General features: G+C 46.0%; 1 protein-coding gene across 2 annotated transcripts; it reads right to left on the bottom strand.

Moving 5' to 3' along the window:
• Positions 1-299: 299 nt before the first annotated feature.
• NR2C2AP (nuclear receptor 2C2 associated protein) lies at positions 300-22,110 on the bottom strand. 2 transcript variants are annotated; one of them, XM_030218353.1, is made up of 6 exons: positions 22,047-22,101; positions 19,353-19,443; positions 18,988-19,090; positions 18,225-18,330; positions 4,641-4,708; positions 300-1,099 (listed from the first exon to the last, which is right to left on the bottom strand). In XM_030218353.1, exons 3-6 carry the CDS (start codon positions 19,042-19,044, stop codon positions 983-985), a joined length of 348 nt encoding a protein of 115 aa, XP_030074213.1. In that variant the 5' UTR covers positions 19,045-19,090; positions 19,353-19,443; positions 22,047-22,101; the 3' UTR covers positions 300-982. The 2 variants fall into 2 exon arrangements, with proteins under 2 accessions (XP_030074213.1, XP_030074212.1); XM_030218352.1 differs by lacking the exon at positions 18,988-19,090 and having other exon boundaries at positions 22,039-22,110.
• Positions 22,111-22,438: the final 328 nt, after the last annotated feature.

Raw genomic sequence — 22,438 nt, 5'->3', positions numbered from 1 at the left:
ATACAGTTAGTGTTTGCGATTAGGGAAAAGGGTGTGAATAAAAATGCAGCTATAACCATTTTTTCTTGGGTTGGTGTTTTTCTGCTCCATGTTTCTTACTGGAGGGAGTGTGCAATAGCCACAGGTGTTTCAAACTTGCAGTATAAGCTTTGCTAAGAGCCATGGAGAAGGGCAAAGGAGGACGACTTCTGACTATAACAACAAGACCACTACCCCCCCCCCCCCCCCCAAAACAAAAAAAACAAAAACACAACACAGGTTTTTAACTGAACAAAAAACTGATGTTTAAAGAACAATCGTGTATACAAAAAAAATAGCCTTTATTAAGTAGAAAACCAGGAAAGTAGTTGCTGCCCAGTGGCTTCTGATCACACCAGAAACTTTGGGAGGAGGATGGTATTAGTGTGTCATGAGACTCATTGTAATAGCATTTTGCTGAGATACCAGCATGTGATCTGTTACTTCAGGATCGGTGGGTATTCTTCAAAAAGGGTGCCCCCGAGATTTCCCACCTGCCTTCTGATTTAGCAAGATGCTCTCCTTACATCTTTCCACACCACTGGTGCAAGACAGCAGATATGGGCTCTGGGTCACACATGATGTTTGAAGTATTCTGTGGTGATGCATTGTTAAAATTTGGCAGTTTATTCATTAAACTTTGGTGGGTTGAATGTGGTTTCACCGTGTTTTTTGCAGTTCTCATTGATTATTGCTGTGATCTACTTGCTCTTTTTACTTCAATAGCAGTGCATGGTATTTCTTTCAAGTACAGGATTATGTATGGGTTGTTTTTGAATGATGAACAAGGGTTCAGATCATATTTGACCCCGATGCAGCTATATATACACGCTGAATCACAGCCCATGTGGGTCTTTTCACTAAAGAGCTTTTTGTTTGTTTGTTCCAGTCCTGAATGCCCTTTTCTGTCCGGTGAGAACATGAATGTTTTTCAGAATATAATTTTTTTCCTTTACACAATAAATTACAGGTTTTTGCCCAAGACATCTAGGTGATATATAATTATTCTTCCAAAGAAGTCCGTACTGTTCTCAAAGATGACTTTCAGTTTCTCTAGAGGTTTTGGTGGGATGCTAAATCTGTAAATGTAATAGTAAAGGAAAACAAAGCAGGATCCAAACTTACTATTATTGTCTAAATGGAAGATTCATATTTATTTTCATACCCATTCACATGTCAAACTCTTACAGTGACCACAGACTAGAATGGAACCCTAAAACTGGTGACAGACCAAGCTGGGAGCCTCATTTGGACATTTTGTGCAATTCTGATAGAACACCTAAAAGAGAATACTGCTGTGGTGGAGTTCGACAAAGTTTAATTTTCATAGTAGATGACTGCAGAAAAAGACCTGCACGGTCCATCCAGTCTGCCCAACAAGATAAACTCACATGTGCTACTTTTTGTGTATACCTTACCTTGATTTGTACCTGTCCTTTTCAGGGCACAGACCGTATAAGTCTGCCCAGCACTATCCCCGCCTCCCAACCACCAGCCCCGCCTCCCACCACCGGTTCTGGCACAGACCGTATAAGTCTGCCCAGCACCATCTCTGTCTCCCGCCACCGGCTTTGCCACCCAATATCACCTAGATGCCACCCAATCTTCATTCACAAGTGAATCTTCACCACTGACTACATATAATAATCCAGCAGATGCCGCAGTCTTAAAAGTATAAAGGTATGTACTTCCGGATGGAAACCTATATGGCCATGTTTCAGTGAATAAACCATTCTATATATGGATTATTCACTAATTTGGATACAATCGGAGCAATATCTATTAAATAAAGCATCTTTCAACACATTTTTCTCGCACGTCGGGCTGGCCTGGGCAACAGTCTGTGACACCCTACTACTGCTGAGGCAGTGTGAGAGAAAAAAAAAAAAAGTGTTGAAAGGTGTTTTATTTAATTGATACTGCTCTGGCTACATCCACATCAGTGAATAATCCATGTTGTATACAGAAAGGACTCCTGCGGAAGGCTTATTCTAGTTTCCTTGCCTCTGATCTTCCCCTCTTATAACTTTCACACTTAAATCTCCTCCCTCCCAGTCCCGTCCTATTATATCTAATTTATCTAGGAATCTTCACGATATTGACCCTTCATCTCTATCCTCCCATGTTTCAAACCTCCTCTCTACTGTGGCACCATCCACGTCTGTCAACGAGGCTGTTTCTTCTTATAACAATACTCTATCCTCTGCCTTAGACACTCTTGCACCTTTGATGACCCGCCCTATAAGGCGCACAAAACCCCAACCTTGGCTGACTTCTAATATCCGCTACCTACGTTCCTGTACCCGCTCCGCCGAACGCCTCTGGCGGAAATCTCGGGCCCTTGCTGATTTCCTACACTTTAAGTTCATGCTGACCTCCTTCCAATCTGCTCTTTTATGCGCCAAACAGGATTATTATATCCAACTGACCAACTCTCTTGGCTCTAACCCTCGACTTCTCTTCACCACATTGAACTCTCTCCTCAAGGTGCCCCCTCCCCCAACTCCCCCTTCATTATCTCCTCAGACCCTTGCTGAATTCTTTCATGACAAGGTTCAAAAGATAAACCTTGAATTCTCTACCTCGCCACCTCTCCCTCCACTAACTAGTCCATTCCCCTCTCTCTCCTTCCCCTCATTCTTTTTCCTCCTTTCCTGAAGTTACTATAGAGGAAACTACACTTCTCCTTTCTTCCTCAAAATGTACCACCTGTTCCTCTGATCCCATTCCCACCCACCTTCTTAATGCCATCTCTCCTGCTCTTATTCCTTTTACCTGTCACATTCTCAACCTCTCACTTTCCACTGCAACTGTCCCTGCTGCCTTTAAACATGCTGTGGTCACACCTCTCCTTAAGAAGCCTTCACTTGACCCTACTTGTCCCTCTAATTACCGACCCATCTCCCTCCTTCCTTTTCTCTCCAAATTACTTGAGTGTGCTGTTCACCGCCGCTGCCTTGATTTTCTCTCCTCACATGCTATTCTTGACCCACTACAATCTGGTTTTCGCCCTCTCCATTCAACCGAAACTGCTCTTACTAAAGTCTCCAATGACCTATTACTGGCTAAATCCAGAGGTCTCTATTCCATCCTCATTCTTCTTGAGCTTTCCGCTGCTTTTGACACTGTCGATCACAGCATACTCCTTGATATCCTGTCCTCACTTGGATTCCAGGGCTCTGTCCTTTCCTGGTTCTCTTCCTACCTCTCCCTCCGCACCTTTAGTGTTCACTCTGGTGGATCCTCTTCTACTTCTATTCCTCTGCCTGTTGGCGTACCTCAGGGTTCTGTTCTTGGTCCCCTCCTCTTTTCTATCTACACTTCTTCCCTTGGTTCATTAATCTCATCCCATGGCTTTTCATACCATCTCTATGCTGATGACTCCCAAATCTACCTTTCTACCCCTGATATCTCACCTTGCATCCAAACCAAAGTTTCAGCGTGCTTGTCTGACATTGCTATCTGGATATCTCAACGCCACCTGAAATTAAACATGACCAAAACCGAACTTCTCATTTTTCCCCCCAAACCCACCTCCCCACTCCCCCCGTTTTCTATTTCTGTTGATGGCTCTCTCATTCTCCCTGTCTCCTCGGCTCGAAACCTTAGGGTCAGCTTTGACTCTTCTCTCTCCTTCTCTGCTCATATCCAGCAGACCGCCAAGACCTGTCCTTTCTTTACAACAGCCGTAAAATCCGCCACTTTCTTTCCGAGCACTCTACCAAAACCCTCATCCACACCCTTGTCACCTCTCGTTTAGACTACTGCAATCTGCTTCTTGCTGGCCTCCCACTTAGTCACCTCTCCCCTCTCCAATCGGTTCAAAACTCTGCTGCCCGTCTCATCTTCCACCAGCGTCGCTTTACTCATACTACCCCTCTCCTCAAGTCGCTTTACTGGCTCCCTATCCGTTTTCGCATCCTGTTCAAACTTCTTCTACTAACCTATAAATGTACTCACTCTGCTGCTCCCCAGTATCTCTCCACACTCGTCCTTCCCTACACCCCTTCCCTTGCACTCCGCTCCATGGATAAATCCTTCTTATCTGTTCCCTTCTCCACTACTGCCAACTCCAGACTTCGCGCCTTCTGTCTCGCTGCACCCTACGCTTGGAATAAACTTCCTGAGCCCCTACGTCTTGCCCCTTCCTTGGCCACCTTTAAATCTAGACTGAAAGCCCACCTCTTTAATATTGCTTTTGACTCGTAACCACCTGCCTCCACCTACCCTCCTCCTTCCTGTACACAATAATTGATTTGATTACTTTATTTTTTGTCTATTAGATTGTAAGCTCTTTGAGCAGGGACTCTCTTTCTTCTATGTTTGTGCAGCGCTGCGTATGCCTTGTAGCGCTATAGAAATGCTAAATAGTAGTAGTAGTAGTAGTTATTCACCGAAACACAGCAAATGTAGGGTCCATCTGTATAGTATATGCCTTTATAAGTTTGATTCTGCGGCGTCTGCTGGATTATTATATGTACTCATCTGTGGTCACTTGCACCTCCTTTTTTTTTTGGGGGGGGGGGGGGGTCTGTAGCTTGACTTGTGAAAGTGCTTGGTTTTCTCTTGTTTTCTGGAGTTCCACTAAGTTCCAAGTCCACTCCTTCCAAAACAAAGGATATTTGTAAGGCACTGTTATCCTCAGGATAGAAGTTCATTATCTTTTCAAGGGCTTCGTTCTTTGTGCAACCTGAAAAACAAGAAGCAGTATGAAGTCTGTTCTGGGCAAGGGGGGGGGGGGGGGGTCTTAGACGCACTGCCATTTTTAGTGCTTCTTAAAAATAGGCAAGCGCTAAACGCTAAAGATGCCCTAAGGAATACACTGGTGTCTTCAGCATTTAGCATGCGCTAAAAATGCCAGCGTGCCTTAGTAAAAGACCCCATTGGTCGTTATCTACCTTCTAAACTAATACTTAGAGAGATGCTGGTAAACTGAGTGATCACATGATTCCTGCTGATTTGTACCTTTCCAGGACTGAGAGCTTTTTCAGACTGTCACAAGACACAACAAGAAACATAAGACTTTAGTGTGTGCTTTTAATTTTGTTGACTGTCTTCCTGGTTTACTTAATCCTGACTTGACTTGTCTGTTATTTGAAACATTTACCAATACAAAGCTCAACGCTGAGATTAAGTTCTAGATATGCAACTGTGCCCAAACCTAAGTGGTGACTCGTTTCACTGGCTCACGATTCACCTCTATCATTATTGGCCTGGTAATTTCAAAAGTCCAAATTTTTATTTAAAATTGTTAAACTATTTAAAAAGTGTGTTTATATATAAAATTAAATAAAAATTTGGACTTTTGAAATTACCAGACCAATGAGCTGCATATACAGAAGAACTTAAGCTCAGCATTGGGCTTTGTATTTGAAGAAGTTATTGTTCCCGCTGCTTTCTTTGGACCTTGCAAAGTGTGATTTGAAACATTTACTGCATATTAAAATAAACATTGCACTGTTCTGCTAGGCAGTTTTAATTTGCATATATAATGCCATAGCCTCTCCAGTTTATGATTACCTCTTTTATATTTTAGCATCACTACAATTACACAAGTTGTGTCTAAACAACTCATGAAGCATGACATACATTAATCGTGGAGGGGCATTTTCTAAAGAACGTCCAACTCAGAATTAGGACATGCTGCTCGTAATGTCCAACAGAAACATCCATCTCGCAGTCATTTTTGAATAGAAAAAACGTTGGGATTTGCTGTTCACAAATACTTGAGAAGAACGCCAAAACAAGGCACAAAAACATCTGGCATTATTTCTGGCCACACGGATGTCTTTGCAGAGAAGAGGGGCAGCCTCGTGGTCTGTGCAGTGGACTTTAAACAATGGGACCCATGTACAAATCCCACCTTAATTCTTTTATATGTTATTCCGAGCCCTCCAGCAACAGATAAAAACCTACTGCACTTAAAGGCACACCACTAAAATAGCTATTATGCTTGCCCGGTGTCTTATAAATTCAGGTACAGTGTTTCAGGAGGCCACATATTTGTACAGAAATAAAAGTTAAAGTGGGAGTTGAGTCCTGTTGTTCAAAGTCCACTGCACTGACCACTAGGCTTGCTGCTCTGTTAGGAATGGCCATAATACCTGACGCTATCATAAATCCTGGTATCCACTTTCACTTCTTAAGGGGTGAGAGGGGGTCATGCCTTCAACCCTCCTGTGGTCAGCTGCTCAATCAGGGCCCTGGCTGTGACTGAAATAGGGCATTTTTCTTCCCGTCCTAATTTTGGGTCTGCCCAAAACACGTCTCCAACAGGCCACCTTGCTATTTGGACGAACTGTACTTTAAAACATCCCAAATTCTGCCTTTTGAAAACGTGATTTGGACTTTTTTTGTCCATTTTGAGATGTCCATCTGCTTCAAAAATGAGTGCTTTAGTCACTGACCACAACCTATATCTTTTCAATATCTAGTTTAAAGAAGACAGCCTAGGAGATTGACACACAAGGAGCTTTGGCTACCATGGTTACTGTGGCAGATATGGATGTAACAGAAGCAGTTAATCTGTGGAATAGCTATCTGGGAAAAGCTGAGTGTCTTAGTTCCATTTAAAAATGTTAAGTGTCAACGTTCACATAGTGTGTCTTGATTTACATGTCAACTGAGAACTGCAAGGCAAAAGTGAGACGGAGAGAAAGATACTGGCATATATTCCCTGATGCTTTTACAATGTATGAATATTTTAAATGTTTGCATACTATCATTCATTAACTTTAGGTGCTAAGTGAGAATATTTTAACTCCTAAATTCAGATACTATACGTTCTTTATGTGATCTGTTCAGAATTGTTAAGAAATTTTACTTGCGATAGGCATTTAGGGCTAGATTCTATATATCATGCCTAAAAAATTGGTGCAAAAAAAAAAAAAAAAAGAAGCCTAGGTGTATTCTATGAAGTATGCCTTAATTTAGGTGCTGTTTACAGAATATGCCTAGTGCCTGTCTGTGTGACTAAATTTAGTAGTGGGCAGTTAATGCCAAGTAAAATTTGCTGTAAATGCCTACACCTAAATTAGACATGGACCAGGTGTATTCTATAACAATGCGCACAGTTTTCAGAAACTCCTACAACCCGCCCATTCCATGCCACTTTCTCAACTATGCGCCTTAGAATTTACACGCATTACTTTATAGAATACTTTTAGACAGTTGTGTGCGTACATTCTAATTAATGCCAATTAGTGTCAATTGCTTAATTGACAACTATCGGTGCTGACTGGCTTGTAAGCTAATTAGTTTGTGCACGCAAATCCAGAATACAACCTGATTTGCGCATGCAACTTAAGTCGCACTATACAGAATCTGGGACTTAATGCATACAAAAATTTTTAATGATATTTTTAATTCAGCATCTTGAAGGTTGGCCTGAGCACAACATGGGTGGGCTCGAGAAGCCTGCCTCCTCATCCGCCATCTCTCCCGGCTGCCCCTCTGTACCTTTTCAAACCTTTTAGTTCTTCACCAGCAGTGACACGTACCTGCTGCTCGTGATGGGCCTGAGCCTTCTTTCTGTCCTGGTCCTGCCTATGCAGAAACAGGAAGTTGAATCAGAGGGAAGCCTTGGGGCCGGTGTGAGCAGCGGGTATGAAGAACCAAAAAACGTTTAGAAAGGTAAAGAAGAGTAGCAGGGCAGAAGAGTCAAGATCTTGATTGCTTTGGGGGGGGGGGGGGGGGGGAAGGTAGGAAAAGAGTGGAAGGAGAGATACCAGATGGGGCGCTGCTGGGGAGCTTTGCACTGCTGGGTGGGCTGAGCCCAGAGTGTACAAGAAGGCACCTATTTCTTTGTAATTTACCAGGAAAAAGAGATTATATAGTAACCAATCAAGGGTCATGGATTTGGTTATACCACTTTTCCAGTGTCATCGGTATCTTAATTGCGGTTAATCATGCGATTACATTTTTTAATCCTGCAATTAATTTTGATTAAAATTTTTAATCATTGCCCACTTCTAAAACTAACTGTAAAGAAGCACATTAGTTCTTCAAGTGACACTTTGGATCTGCAACTTTTTGCAGACTTGTTTTTTTGGATAAGCTTCATACCATTAATGTTTCATTTCTTCTAGTCTGGATGACAAAGCTCCAAAAGCTTACTGTCCAATTTTTTTCGTTTTCCTTTCTTACAAAGATTGCTGAAAAAGTGGTGCTGAACCAGTTGCACAAATATCGTGTGAAAAATGTTTTAGATACTTTTTAATTTGATTTTTGCCGTAGCCATGTTTTTTGACTCTTTTGTTGACTAGTTTTGATGTACTCTCAGGGTTTTGAGTTTGGAAACTCTAACGTGCTTGTACCTTTGGATATCTCAGCCACATTTGACACCATTAATCCTGGCATTTGGACATTTTGCTAAAAACGTCTTAAAATTTTTGATTTGAAAATTGCCTTGTTCTAGATGTTTTGTACTCGGTGCATTTTTCTTTTGGGGCCATTTGGGAACCCTCCCCTCCCCCACCTCCAGTAGTCATTTAGGGCAACCTTTGGTCATTTATTCTTGATTGAAACAGGTCTAGCCAAAAAGTCTTAATTTTGGCCCTAGATGTTTTCGTTTTGTTTCATTATTGCACAAAAAGTCTCTTTTGGTGCCACCCAGATCCTGCCCAAACCCCCCCCCCCCCCCCCCCCCAATTAGTGCCCTTGAAATTTGGATGAAATGTAGAGAAAAATGCAACTTGGACGTTTTTCCTCTCAAAAACATCCACCTTATGATGTTTTTTTGTTTTGAAAATGAACGCCGGTGTCTATTACAAATAGCAATTTCAGGTAATGTACTTAATGTTTCAGTCTTTCCTAACAGGTCCGGATGTTTTCCTTTATCTACTGGAGTACCACAAATTCATTATCAGCTAAGCTGTTTGAGCATTAAATGAAAAGTAATGCCTCCACCTCCATAACTCAACAGATGGCAGCACTGACACACTACATGTGCTCACTTGTTCTTCTTTTCCTTCACCTCACCTAAGCTAAAAGCCCACCTTTTTGATGCTGCTTTTAACTCCTAACCCTTATTCACTTGTTCAGAACCCTTATTTTATCATCCTTACTTTAATATTCCCTTATCTCTTGTTTGTCTGTCCTAATTAGATTGTAAGCTCTGTCAAGCAGGGACTGTCTCTTCATGTTCAAGTGTACAGTGCTGCGTATGTCTAGTAGTAGTTGGTGAAAAGTCTGTGTGAAGAGGCTGTTTTGCTATTACTTGTGAAATGGAAGCAGGCAGTGAGCACTCATCCATGTGATTTAAGCAACATGTGGTGACAGAATTTCTGACTGTTGAAGGAGTCCCTCCAGTTGAAATTCATCACCACACACAGGTTGTTTATGGTGATGACTCTGTTTGATGTGAGTACTGTGTGTTGCTGAGCCAAAAAAAATGTAAGACTGTGGACCGGGAAGGGCTAATTTATGTGATTAAAAAACAAAGTGGATAACCTGTGACAGCAACTGACACGTCTCACACTGACAAACTCATAAAGGATAATTGGAGGATCATTTAAAGTGTTACACTGCAACTCTGGAAACGTTGAAGAACAATTAAGAAGAGTTTGGAAGCACAAAAAGGAAATTTTGTTGCAACATGACAATGCTAAGCCTCACACTGCATGAAACACCACAGAAACAATTACGCTATCCACCATACAGCTCACACTTAGAACTGTGCAATTTCCATCTTTTTCCAGTGAAGAGACAAGATGTGAAGGTACAGCTTTCAAAACTTGTCCATCATTGGCAGACAGACATGTGTGACAAATAGTGGAGATTGTGTAGAAAAGTAAGTACATATAATAAAAGAGCAAGTTTCAGGCTTTATTTTTGTTATTCATTACAATATCATCATTTAAACAAAAGTTATGGAAGCGGAGGCATTACTTTTCATTTAATCCTCAGCGAATATATATTATACCAATTTCCGGGCAGGATTAACTCTTTGGTGTGCATTAGGCCCCTCATCATAATACAAATAACATTTTTAAATTCCCACAAATAGTGGGCCCTATGTGAAGTTTAATAGGGATGAAGTACGGGACAATACTCAGAGGGTGAAGAATGTAGACAGACCTTTGCAGGCTCCCACCCTCCCCTCACCCCCTACATTTAGCTTTCTGCCAACAGCTGATTTTGCAGGACAAAAATCTGTCACAGAATTAACACAACTGAGAGTGCCCTTCTTAAATGTTTGGGCCCTAGGCATGTGCCTAATTTGCCTATACCTTTATTCCAGCCAACCAATTTGCTGTCTCCTTTTAATGGTGGGTGTTATCGACTTTAAAGAGATATCTACAATGTTTTCTCCATATGCACAATAAAGTACCTCAAACCTTTTTGCATCAAATAAATAAAGTGTTGGATGATGCGTAACAAGCTGGCCTTGAAGGTTGGTAAGATTGAAATCATGCTCTTTCTCACCACCTTTCAACACCTCTTACTCTTGATATTAAAGGCTAGTTAATACCTGTTGCATCTCACGTGCAAAATCTGGGTGTATTTATTGACCCAGAATTGAATATGTGGAGTACAGGAGTGGCCTAGTAGTTAGAGCACCGGTCTTGCAATCCAGGGGTGGCCGGTTCAAATCCCACTGCTGCTCCTTGTGATCTTGGGCAAGTCACTTAACCCTCCACTGCCTCAGGTACAAACTTAGATTGTGAGCCCTCCTGGGACAGAGAAATATCCAGTGTACCTGAATGTAACTCACCTTGAGCTACTACTGAAAAAGCTGTGAGCAAAATCTAAATAAATAAATAAATACATATGATGCTCAAATTAAAGCAGTTGTTAAAAAAGCTTCTTTAAACTGTGTGTGATCTGTTGCCTAGAATCTCTTTACTACAGAAATGTCCAGACTGTATTGCAATCATTGGTAGCATTGATGATGGATTGCTGTATTTGAGCTTTCTCCGAGGACAAGCAGGCTGCTTGTTCTCACGACTGGGTGACGTCCGCGGCAGCCCCCACCAACCGGAAACAAGCTTCGCGGGACGGTCGGCACGCAGGGCACGCCCACCGCGCATGCGCGGCCGTCTTCCCGCCCGTGCGCGACCGCTCCCGCCAGTTCCTTTTTTTCCGCGCCTGGAGAGAGTCGTGCCTCGCCGCTCTCTCTGATTCAGCCGCCGGATTTTCGATCGCGTTTACGCCGATCGTGTTTTTTCTTTGTTTATTTAGGTATAGTTACCGTCCGGTTTCTTTTTGAAAAAAAAAAAAAAAAAGAAACCCTGCGCGTGTGGAGCACGCGCTCCCTTTTTCCCTCGCTTCCAGCGGGGACGCCACGTTGCGGCCTAGTGGCCGCACGGTCGTTTTCCTTTTCGTGGTGTGATTTCAGCCACCATTGACGACTTTGACTTCGCCGACGCGATTTTTCCGTCGATGTCCTCGAAGGTCCCGAGTGGATTTAAAAAGTGTGGTCGCTGCGGCCGGCCGATCTCGCAGACCGACACCCACGCTTGGTGCCTCCAGTGCCTCGGGCCGGAGCACAATATCAAGTCGTGTTCTCTGTGTCTCGGTCTCCGGAAACGGACTCAGGTTGCGAGGCAAGTTCTGCGGGACCGTCTTTTTGGAACTTGCGCCGGCCCCTCGACGTCGACCTCGAAGGCATCGGTATCGACGCCCGGTCCTTCTGTACCGGTATCGATGCCCGAGACATCGGCACCGATGGCAGCGACCCCAGGAGAACAGGTCCCGTCGGCCCGCCGGTCCTCCGGTGAGAGTGGGGGTGAGAGGCCGCGTGGGCAGTCGGCCCCGGTCACTCCCTCAGCTCGTGGGCCACGGGACCGAACCCTGTCTGACCCGGTACCTCGAGACCGAGGGGGATCGACCTCCTCCTCCTCCATGCCCTCCGGCGCCGGTGACGGGCATCGTCAGAAAGATAAGAAGCGTTGTCACCGGTCGCCCTCGGTGCATCCGGATATCGGAGAGGAGGCGACGCCGAAGCGTCATCGTCGAGAGGAGAGGTCTCCGTCGGTTGTGGAGGTACCGACGCGTCGGGGTTCCGGCACCTCGGTGCCGTCTCCTGGCCCCCAGCAGCTTCTGGCGCCGACACCCCTACCGGCCCCACCGCCTTTCCCGACAGCGGGCCTGGACGAGTGCCTCAGAGCCATCCTTCCTGGGATCCTGGAAGGGCTGATGCGCCAGGCTGTGCCGGCGCCGCTTGCGCCCTCGGCGCCGATGACTGTGGCGCCGGCGAGCTGTAGCCCGGCGCCGGGGCCGTCGACACCGCCGCCGCTTGCGGTGCCGGTCTCGACCGCCACGCAGGTGGAGTCCCCGTCGACGTCGATGGAGGGAGCTCTGTCCCCGCCGGCGCGGGAGTCCACCGCTCGACGACACCGAGACCCTGGTGCCTCGACGTCGAGCCGGGCCCGGTTCAGGACTCAGCTACATGAGCTTATGTCCGACACCGAGGATGAGGACTCGTGGGGGGAAGAGGAGGACCCTAGATATTTCTCCTCAGAGGAGTCTACGGGCCTTCCCTCGGACCCCACGCCTTCACCGGAGAGGAAACTCTCACCTCCCGAGAGTCTCTCCTTTGCCTCCTTTGTGCGGGATATGTCTATTAGCATTCCCTTCCCCGTGGTCTCTGTGGAAGAGCCGAGGGCCGAGATGCTCGAGGTCCTCGACTATCCATCACCACCTAGAGAGTCCTCCACGGTGCCGCTGCACAATGTCCTTAAGGAGACGCTGCTTCGGAACTGGGTGCGACCATTAACTAACCCCACCATTCCCAAGAAAGCAGAGTCCCAGTACAGGATCCACTCTGACCCAGAGCTAATGCGGCCACAATTGCCCCATGACTCAGCGGTCGTGGATTCTGCTCTCAAGAGGGCACGGAGTTCGAGGGATACCGCCTCGGTGCCCCCGGGGCGGGAGTCTCGCACTCTGGACTCGTTTGGGAGGAAGGCCTACCAATCCTCCATGCTCGTGACCCGCATCCAATCATACCTGCTCTATATGAGCATCCACATGCGGACCTATGTGCAACAACTGGCGGACCTGGTCGAGAAGCTCCCGCCGGAGCAGTCCAGGCCTTATCAGGATGTGGTCAGGCAGCTGAAGGCGTGCAGAAAGTTCCTGTCCAGGGGTATCTATGACACCTGTGACGTGGCATCTCGTGCTGCGGCCCAAGGTATAGTGATGCGCAGGCTCTCATGGCTGCGTGCCTCTGACCTAGACAACCGCACCCAGCAGAGACTGGCCGACGTCCCTTGCCGGGGGGATAACATTTTTGGTGAGAAGGTCGAGCAGATGGTGGACCAACTGCATCAGCGGGAAACCGCTCTCGACAAGCTCTCCCACCGGGCGCCTTCAGCAACCACCTCCACAGGTGGACGTTTTTCCCGGGCCCGGCAGGCTGCACCCTATTCTTTTGCGAAGCGTAGGTACAACCAGCCGGCCCGAAGGCCTCGTCAGGCACAGGGACAGCCCCAGCGCGCTCGTTCTCGTCAACAGCGTGCGCCTAAGCAGCCCCCTGCGCCTCCACAGCAAAAGCCGGGGACGGGCTTTTGACTGGATCCACGGGAACATAGCCGCCCTACAAGTGTCCGTACCGGACGATCTGCCGGTCGGAGGGAGGTTAACATTTTTTCACCAAAGGTGGCCTCTCATAACCTCCGACCAGTGGGTTCTCCAAATAGTGCAGTGCGGATACGCCCTGAATTTGGCCTCCCTGCCTCCAAATTGTCCTCCGGGAGCTCAGTCTTTCAGCTCCCATCACAAGCAGGTACTTGCAGAGGAACTCTCTGCCCTTCTCAGCGCCAATGCGGTCGAGCCCGTACCACCCGGGCAGGAAGGGCAGGGATTCTATTCCAGGTACTTCCTTGTGGAAAAGAAAACAGGGGGGATGCGTCCCATCCTAGACCTGAGAGGCCTGAACAAATTCCTGGTCAAAGAAAAGTTCAGGATGCTTTCCTTGGGCACCCTTCTGCCAATGATTCAGAAAAACGATTGGCTATGTTCCCTGGATTTAAAGGACGCATATACTCACATACCGATACTGCCAGCTCACAGACAGTATCTCAGATTCCGCCTGGGCGCACGGCACTTTCAGTATTGTGTGCTGCCCTTTGGGCTCACCTCTGCCCCACGAGTGTTTACCAAGTGCCTCGTGGTGGTGGCGGCCTACCTACGCAAGCTGGGAGTGCACGTGTTCCCATATCTCGACGATTGGCTGGTCAAGAACACCTCGGAGGCAGGAGCCCTCCGGTCCATGCAGTGCACTATTCAACTTCTGGAGCTGCTGGGGTTTGTGATAAATTACCCAAAGTCCCATCTCCAGCCAACCCAGTCTCTGGAATTCATAGGAGCGCTGCTGAATACCCAGACGGCTCAGGCCTACCTTCCCGAAGCGAGGGCCTCCAATCTCCTGGCCCTAGCTTCACAGACCAGAGCGTCTCAGCAGATCACAGCTCGGCAGATGTTGAGACTTCTGGGTCATATGGCCTCCACAGTTCATGTGACTCCCATGGCTCGTCTTCACATGAGATCTGCTCAATGGACCCTAGCTTCCCAGTGGTTCCAAGCCACCGGGAATCTAGAAGATGTCATCCGCCTCTCCACCAGTTGCCGCACTTCACTGCTCTGGTGGACCATCCGGACCAATTTGATACTGGGACGTCCATTTCAAATTCCACAGCCCACGAAAGTGTTGACGACGGATGCCTCTCGCCTGGGGTGGGGAGCTCATGTCGATGGGCTTCACACCCAGGGTCTGTGGTCCCTCCAGGAAAAGGATCTGCAGATCAACCTCCTGGAGCTCCGAGCGATCTGGAACGCACTGAAGGCTTTCAGAGATCGGCTGTCCTGCCAAATTATCCAAATTCGGACAGACAATCAGGTTGCAATGTATTACGTCAACAAGCAGGGGGGCACCGGATCTCGCCCCCTGTGTCAGGAGGCCGTCGGGATGTGGCGTTGGGCGTGTCGGTTCGGCATGCTCCTCCAAGCCACGTACCTGGCAGGCGTAAACAACAGTCTGGCCGACAGACTGAGCAGAGTCATGCAACCGCACGAGTGGTCGCTCCATGCCAGAGTGGTACGCAAGATCTTCCGAGCGTGGGGCACCCCCTCGGTGGACCTTTTCGCCTCTCAGACCAACCACAAGCTGCCTCTGTTCTGTTCCAGACTTCAGGCACACGGCAGGCTAGCGTCGGATGCTTTTCTCCTCCATTGGGGGACCGGCCTCCTGTATGCTTATCCTCCCATACCTTTGGTGGGGAAGACCTTACTGAAGCTCAAGCAAGACCGCGGCACCATGATTCTGATTGCGCCCTTTTGGCCCCGTCAGATCTGGTTCCCTCTTCTTCTGGAGTTGTCCTCCGAGGAACCGTGGAGATTGGAGTGTTTTCCGACTCTCATCTCGCAGAACGACGGAGCGTTGCTGCACCCCAACCTTCAGTCCCTGGCTCTCACGGCCTGGATGTTGAGGGCGTAGACTTCACTGCGTTGGGTCTGTCTGAGGGTGTCTCCCGGGTCTTGCTTGCCTCTAGGAAGGATTCCACTAAAAAGAGTTACTTTTTCAAGTGGAGGAGGTTTGTCGTGTGGTGTGAGAGCAAGGCCCTAGAACCTCGTTCTTGCCCTACACAGAACCTGCTTGAATACCTTCTGCACTTATCAGAGTCTGGCCTCAAGACCAACTCAGTAAGGAATCACCTTAGTGCGATTAGTGCTTACCATTATCGTGTGGAAGGTAAAGCCATCTCTGGAGAGCCTTTAGTCGTTCGATTCATGAGAGGCTTGCTTTTGTCTAAGCCCCCTATCAAGCCTCCTACTGTGTCATGGGATCTCAACGTCGTCCTCACCCAGCTGATGAAACCTCCTTTTGAGCCACTGAATACCTGCCATCTGAAGTACCTGACCTGGAAGGTCATTTTCTTGGTGGCAGTTACTTCAGCTCGTAGGGTCAGTGAGCTGCAAGCCCTGGTAGCTCATGCTCCATATACCAAATTTCATCACAACAGAGTAGTGCTCCGCACCCACCCAAAGTTCCTGCTGAAGGTGGTGTCGGAGTTCCATCTTAACCAGTCAATTGTCTTGCCAACATTCTTTCCCAGGCCGCATACCCGCCCTGCTGAACATCAGTTGCACACATTGGACTGCAAGAGAGCATTGGCCTTCTACTTGGAGCGGACACAGCCCAACAGACAGTCCGCCCAATTGTTTATTTCTTTCGACCCTAACAGGCTAGGGGTCGCTGTCGGGAAACGCACCATCTCCAATTGGCTAGCAGATTGCATTTCCTTCACTTACGCCCAGGCTGGGCTGACTCTTGAGGGTCATGTCACGGCTCATAGTGTCAGAGCCATGGCAGCGTCGGTGGCCCACTTGAAGTCAGCCACTATTGAAGAGATCTGCAAGGCTGCGACGTGGTCATCTGTCCACACATTCACATCTCATTACTGCCTCCAGCAGGATACCCGACGCGACAGTCGGTTCGGGCAGTCGGTGCTGCAGAATCTGTTTGGGGTGTAAATCCAACTCCACCCTCCAGGACCCGAATTTATTCTGGTCAGGTTGCACTCTCAGTTAGTTGTTCTTCGTAGGTCAATTTCTGTTGTACCCTCGCCGTTGCGAGGTTCAATTGACCTGGGCTCTTGTTTTGAGTGAGCCTGAGAGCTAGGGATACCCCAGTCGTGAGAACAAGCAGCCTGCTTGTCCTCGGAGAAAGTGAATGATACATACCTGTAGCAGGTGTTCTCCGAGGACAGCAGGCTGATTGTTCTCACCTTCCCTCCCTCCTCCCCTTTGGAGTTGTGTGTTTCATCTTTTTGCTAGTCATTCAACTGGCGGGAGCGGTCGCGCACGGGCGGGAAGACGGCCGCGCATGCGCGGTGGGCGTGCCCTGCGTGCCGACCGTCCCGCGAAGCTTCTTTCCGGTTGGTGGGGGCTGCCGCGGACGTCACCCAGTCGTGAGAACAATCAGCCTGCTGTCCTCGGAGAACACCTGCTACAGGTATGTATCATTCACTTTCAGGCAGTTTCTCTGCAAAACTGTAGGCTGTTCAGCTCGTTCAAAAGTCTGCTGCCTGTGTCTTGACAGGTACCTGTAGAACTGATCATATTACTTGACTACTTTTTTGAACTTCAATGGCTTCCAGTTTTGTAGAGGATTCAGTTTAAAATCTTGGCCTTGGGATATCCAAGGCCCTACAGACCTCAATATTCATTCCAATCATCAAGTCTAAAAACGCTTGATGTTCCATCTTTTCATCATATGAGCATTTCCGAGACTTGTGACCTGGTGTTTGCCCCAGCAGCACCAATTCTCTGGAATTCCTTTCCAGATGATTTGAGAGCAATCTCTCATTTCACTGTAAAAAATTAAATGGCTACCTCTCAGCAATCTTTTTCCAAGATGTAATAACTGAAAACCCAATTAGTTTTTTTTAAACAGAGATTGTCACAGTCAGTTGTTCATCTTAGCCTACCTTTCAAGCAGGGCTTTTCCATTGTCTGCTAAAATTGACCTATGGACCCCAAGTTTTAATGAAAGAGCTCAGGCTCTACACACCAATTCTGCCTTGTCATAGAATCTGTGACTGGTTGCAGGGTCCTGGCTATTGTGGGGTGGGTCCCTCAGTGATCACTCCACCCCTGAAGGGTGGCCTAGCATTTGAGTACCGGCATGCTTTTTTGCTAGAAAAAATGCACTGCTTTTAAGTATTAGTTTGTTTCAAGGATTCTAGATTTTTGTCTCGTGACTGTTTAATTATATTGTGTATGTTACTACTGTAAACCAGCTAAAATTGTTGGTAACAGGGATTATATAGGTTCTAAATAAATAGATACATAGAGATACAAATCCTTGCTCAACCACCACAGTTTCCCTAGTGGAACCCATGCCTTAAAGTATGAAAGATTCCAACACAGATCCTGAGGTTAGAAGACAGATGATCTGGCTGTGCTGCTGTTAGATGCTTTGAGAAATGTACAATCTTTACTGTAAGACTTTAGGGCAAAACCGTTGTTGGTACCTTTAGCTCCAGTGAGCTCCTAGCTTTATTAAATGTACATTTAAAACCAATCGCAGAACTATCTAACTATAAGCCTGGACAGGTTTTCCCCCTCGCAGCCACCTCCTACCCACTGTGTACTTCAAAATCTTAATAGCGCATGTCTTTACTGAGTTAATGCCAATATCATCCTGCAAGCTTACACATTTATAATATGAATAGGTCAGAATGCAAGGATATGCTCCATACCTTCCAGTGTGCAGGTTCGGCTGGTGAAACCACCTTGGAACTGAATATGCAACTGGGAGACCTCAACGCTCTTTGGAAATTCCAATAGTATCCACTGGGCGGTGCCCTAAAGCCACAAATAGAGAAAAGTTACCGGATACTCTTTCTTAGTGTTGTTTTTCCTGTCCTTTTTCTATCCATTTCTGTATGTCAAGGGTTAGTAAAGCAAAGATGTTCACATAGGTGAAAAAAAACAAAAATCCCACAGAAAATCACAGCAACAAGAAAGAGTGGGAAATGGATGACGGCTCTTCATAGAACAGACCTTGGAATGATCAATTATTGGACTAACACTTCTTTATTGGTAGTTGACAAAGGCTCAACATGGCAACTTGTTTCGGCTAAATATGCCTGCCTCAGGAGGGGTATTGTTAGCTAGAGATGCCCTTATCCAAAAATAGCTATGGAGAACTGGTCTTGAGAAAGACCTTTGGACATAGGACTCTGAAAGAACCAAATTGGTATAATGTCAGCAACACGAGTTTAGCCAAAACACAATGCTTTGTCGAGTCTTTGTTAACTACCAATAAAGAAATGTTTGTCCAATAATTGATCGTTCCATTGTCTTTTCCTTGAAGAGCCGTCACACATTTCCCACTCTTTCTTGTTGCTGTCTAGGGTTAGTATCCATCATGGTGCCTACGATCTTTTTGTGGCAAAATATTGCCAAGGTTTTTCCCTCTACTCCCACACTCAGGTACTAACCAGACCCAATTTTGCTTACCATCTGAGATTCAGCAAGCTCAGATTCTCTCTCTAGTGTTGCTGGATCTTTCTTCATTACTTTTGCCACAGTGGGGCCCCACAGATGTTACAATTAGGTAACCCTAGTTGGATACAGTAGATATTGTTGTTGAACAGGTATTCAACTACTATCCTTACCCTTCAGAACAATCTCCAAGGCCCAGCCATTTCTTCTCTACTAAAAACTGTACTCTCAGCAGAAGCTGAGTTTAATCTGCACATCCCACTGGCAGATCCCCAGGCTCATCCCACACTTATACTACTGGTCAGAAGGCCAGACTATACTGTCTGTTTCTTTATGCGTATTTAGCAAGTGGCCTAACCTCACCTGTGACCTATCCTTACCTGGTCAGAGTTCCAACACGTATCCTCATTCCCATCAAACAGGTACTTCTTTCCAAACTGCTTGACATCCTTGTTAAGTACAGAACTCACTCTGGGAGCAAAATAAATTAGAAAAAATTCTGACAACAAAGAAAGGTACAGCCATCCTGAAAACTGACTCCTGATTTCCTACCCATTCACCCCTCTCCCTAAAAGAAAAAAAGGAAAGAGAAAAAGGGGAGGGGAGGGGAGGGGATTTTATATACCGCTTTTCTGTGGTTACAATCAAAGTGGTTTGCATATTATCTACAGGTACCAATGCAAAGGTTTTTAATAGAGTTTTAAAACTATGAACCTTATTTACTCAACTTTGTTTTTCCATACAGAGTGGGGAAAAGTTTTAGTAAATAAAACCAAACCATTTTAGTTTCAGAGAAAAAGGAATTATTTACAGGTTCTTGGACTAGCATCAGAGTTGTCTAAGTATAAATGATGCTCCTGGGTTTTTCAAACTAATCCAGTACCTTCCCACACAGCATGATCCTCAAAACTTCCACAAGGTCCTAATCACAGAAACAGAGAAAATGCAGATACAAGACCATATGGCCTACCTAATTTGTCCATCCAAACCAAGACGGCTGAGGGGAAATACGATAGAGGTCTATAAAATAATGAGTGGAGTGGAATGGGTAGACGTGAAACGCTTTTTTACTCTTTCCAAAAATACTAGGACTAGGGGGCACACAATGAAGCAACTAAGTAGTAAATTTAAAACTAACTGGAGAAAATATTTCTTCACTCAACATGCAATTAAATTCTGGAATTTGTTGTCAGAGAGTGTGGTAAAACCAGTTTGTTTAGCAAAGTTTTAAAAACGTCTAGATAAATTTCCTTAAAGTTCATAAGCCATTATTAAGATGGACTTAGAAAATTCCACTGCTTAGTTCTAGAATAAGAAGCATAAAATCTGTTTTACAGTTTTGGGATCTTGCCAGGTACTTGTAACCTGGATTGGCCATTGTTGATGGACCTTCATTCTTTCATGACAACAATTATGTTATGTATAAGTGTGGACTTATGCAAGCCATTCTAGAACGGCAAAAATGTATGCAATAGCAGCTATAGAATTTGCCCTTATCGTACATACTTTAGGTAACCTGTACAGAATTATCTCTTCAGGGCTAGATTCTATATATATGGCGCCTAAAAAATTGGTGCCAAAAAAGTAACACTCAGCACTATTCTATAAGCCACTCAAAGCACCATATACAGAATCTGGGGGTTAGTATGTAACCTGAGGTGAAGTAAAAAGTTTAGCTTTCTCTTCTGTGGCTAGTGTTAGTGTGGGTTTTGTGCCAATTTCTTTTCTTGAGTGAATGAATGAGCCACAGCTTTTGATTTTTTCCCCCCTTCTTTTATTGACGGAAACAGGTAAACAAATTTTAAAAACTGCAAGAAAGGCTAAGGAGTTGACTCGATTATGATGCTGAATTTGGAGTTAAGGGAGGGAAGTGCTGTGGCTGTGAAATGATGAGTAATGATGGCTGGATCTTGTATGATATACATGTGGCATTCCAGACACATACAAATAATGCACAATGTATACAATGCTCATCCAGGTTCCAGAACAATCTCTGCACAAAACATTGATTCTACTGCTAAGGTGGACCTATGTTCATGTGTTTCCATGACTGGCCTGCTTTTCCATGTCTGAACACGTTTTACATACAGCATTAAGCGTAAAAACTATTTTACAGGTACGTTAAATAAGTCATGCACTGAAGCTCAGCATGCAGTTTCCTAAGTCTTTGCTAGTCCTCCACCAGGCACCATATAGGGATAGCAGACTGTTTTTACTGCTCCTGTTGCACCTACAGAGCTCCAGTTTCAAATTCTCTCATCATAAAACCGGACAAGCATAGGCCAAACCCAGAAGTAATTCACCCACTAGCAGAAATGCCAAGGGCGAACCATTCCAAAGAGTAAGATTTACCATACTAAGGAGTGAGACTGAAGGCCAAAGATTTGCAAATGAATCAAGGCAGCATTAAATGATATTGGCTTTTCTTTGGAGCCTCTGAAAAGAATACAAAGTGGGGAACGCTTTGGGTAAATTTTTTGATTTGAAAATTGTCTTCTACCCAGTAGTTAAAAGTATGTACATTGATTTCAGTGCACATATACCTAATGGTTGGACCACTTGGTACATGCTCAGATGTCTTCCTAATGGTTGGACCACTTGGTTTACCTCTCTAAGGCTTCCCTCTCATGAAAGCTGTGATCGAGATCAGTGTGCACTGGTATTGATGCTCTGATTGGTGAGAAATTGGGCTCAAAGAGTGTGAGATCTTTAAAATGTTTGTGACACACTCATAATGAGGGAGACTTGGCATTTCTGCACTTGCCGCAGCTCTGGTGTAGGAGTATCAGGGCAGGGAAGTTTCAATCTTGTGTCAACCCCTTCCCACCTCAGGACCTTATCAAAATCTAAGGGAGCAGGTCTAATTAAACTTGATCACCCCTTCCATTACAGGGTAAATGGGTCGGTTAAACTGGCCCCTCCCCCACCCAATAGTTTGTGGCTATCAAGGCCTGTTAATTTGCTTTCACTACAGCTACTAGTTGAAATCCCAGGCAACTGCCTAACGGTCAAACTATCCTCGGAGCTGCAAAAGCAACGCGTGCCCAAGAGACACAGCTGACATACCTGCTCACCATCTCCCCGCAGAGCAGCGAAACCACAGCCGTCGCCATGTCCACACGCCGCGCGTGACCCCACGTCGACGTCAGGTCACGCCCGCCCCCTGAGAAGAAAGAGTGAACGAGAGAGGCGGCCATCTTGCGGCTGGCGGTCGCTCTGGGCGGCCCTGTTGTGTGTGGCACCGGATTTTTGGCTGCTTTGAGTCTATGGGCGGGCGGTGGCCAGTAGAGTGAGGGCGGGTAGAATAGACAGTTCTAATATTTTCTGAGAGGAAAGCCGTATTGATCTGCTACTTTTTCTTGGGCCCCAAACATAACATTCATTAAGAAATAAAAACAAGATCCTGATGAATGATGTTTGTTCTTACTGACTGTTTCACTTTCGAATTGCCCTTTTTAAACAGCAA

The sequence above is a fragment of the Microcaecilia unicolor genome, chromosome 11, assembly GCF_901765095.1.
Source record: "Microcaecilia unicolor chromosome 11, aMicUni1.1, whole genome shotgun sequence".
Classification (NCBI taxonomy): domain Eukaryota; kingdom Metazoa; phylum Chordata; class Amphibia; order Gymnophiona; family Siphonopidae; genus Microcaecilia; species Microcaecilia unicolor.
The sequence above is the reverse complement of the archived record's forward strand: the minus strand, read 5'-3'. Positions and strand labels throughout refer to the sequence as shown.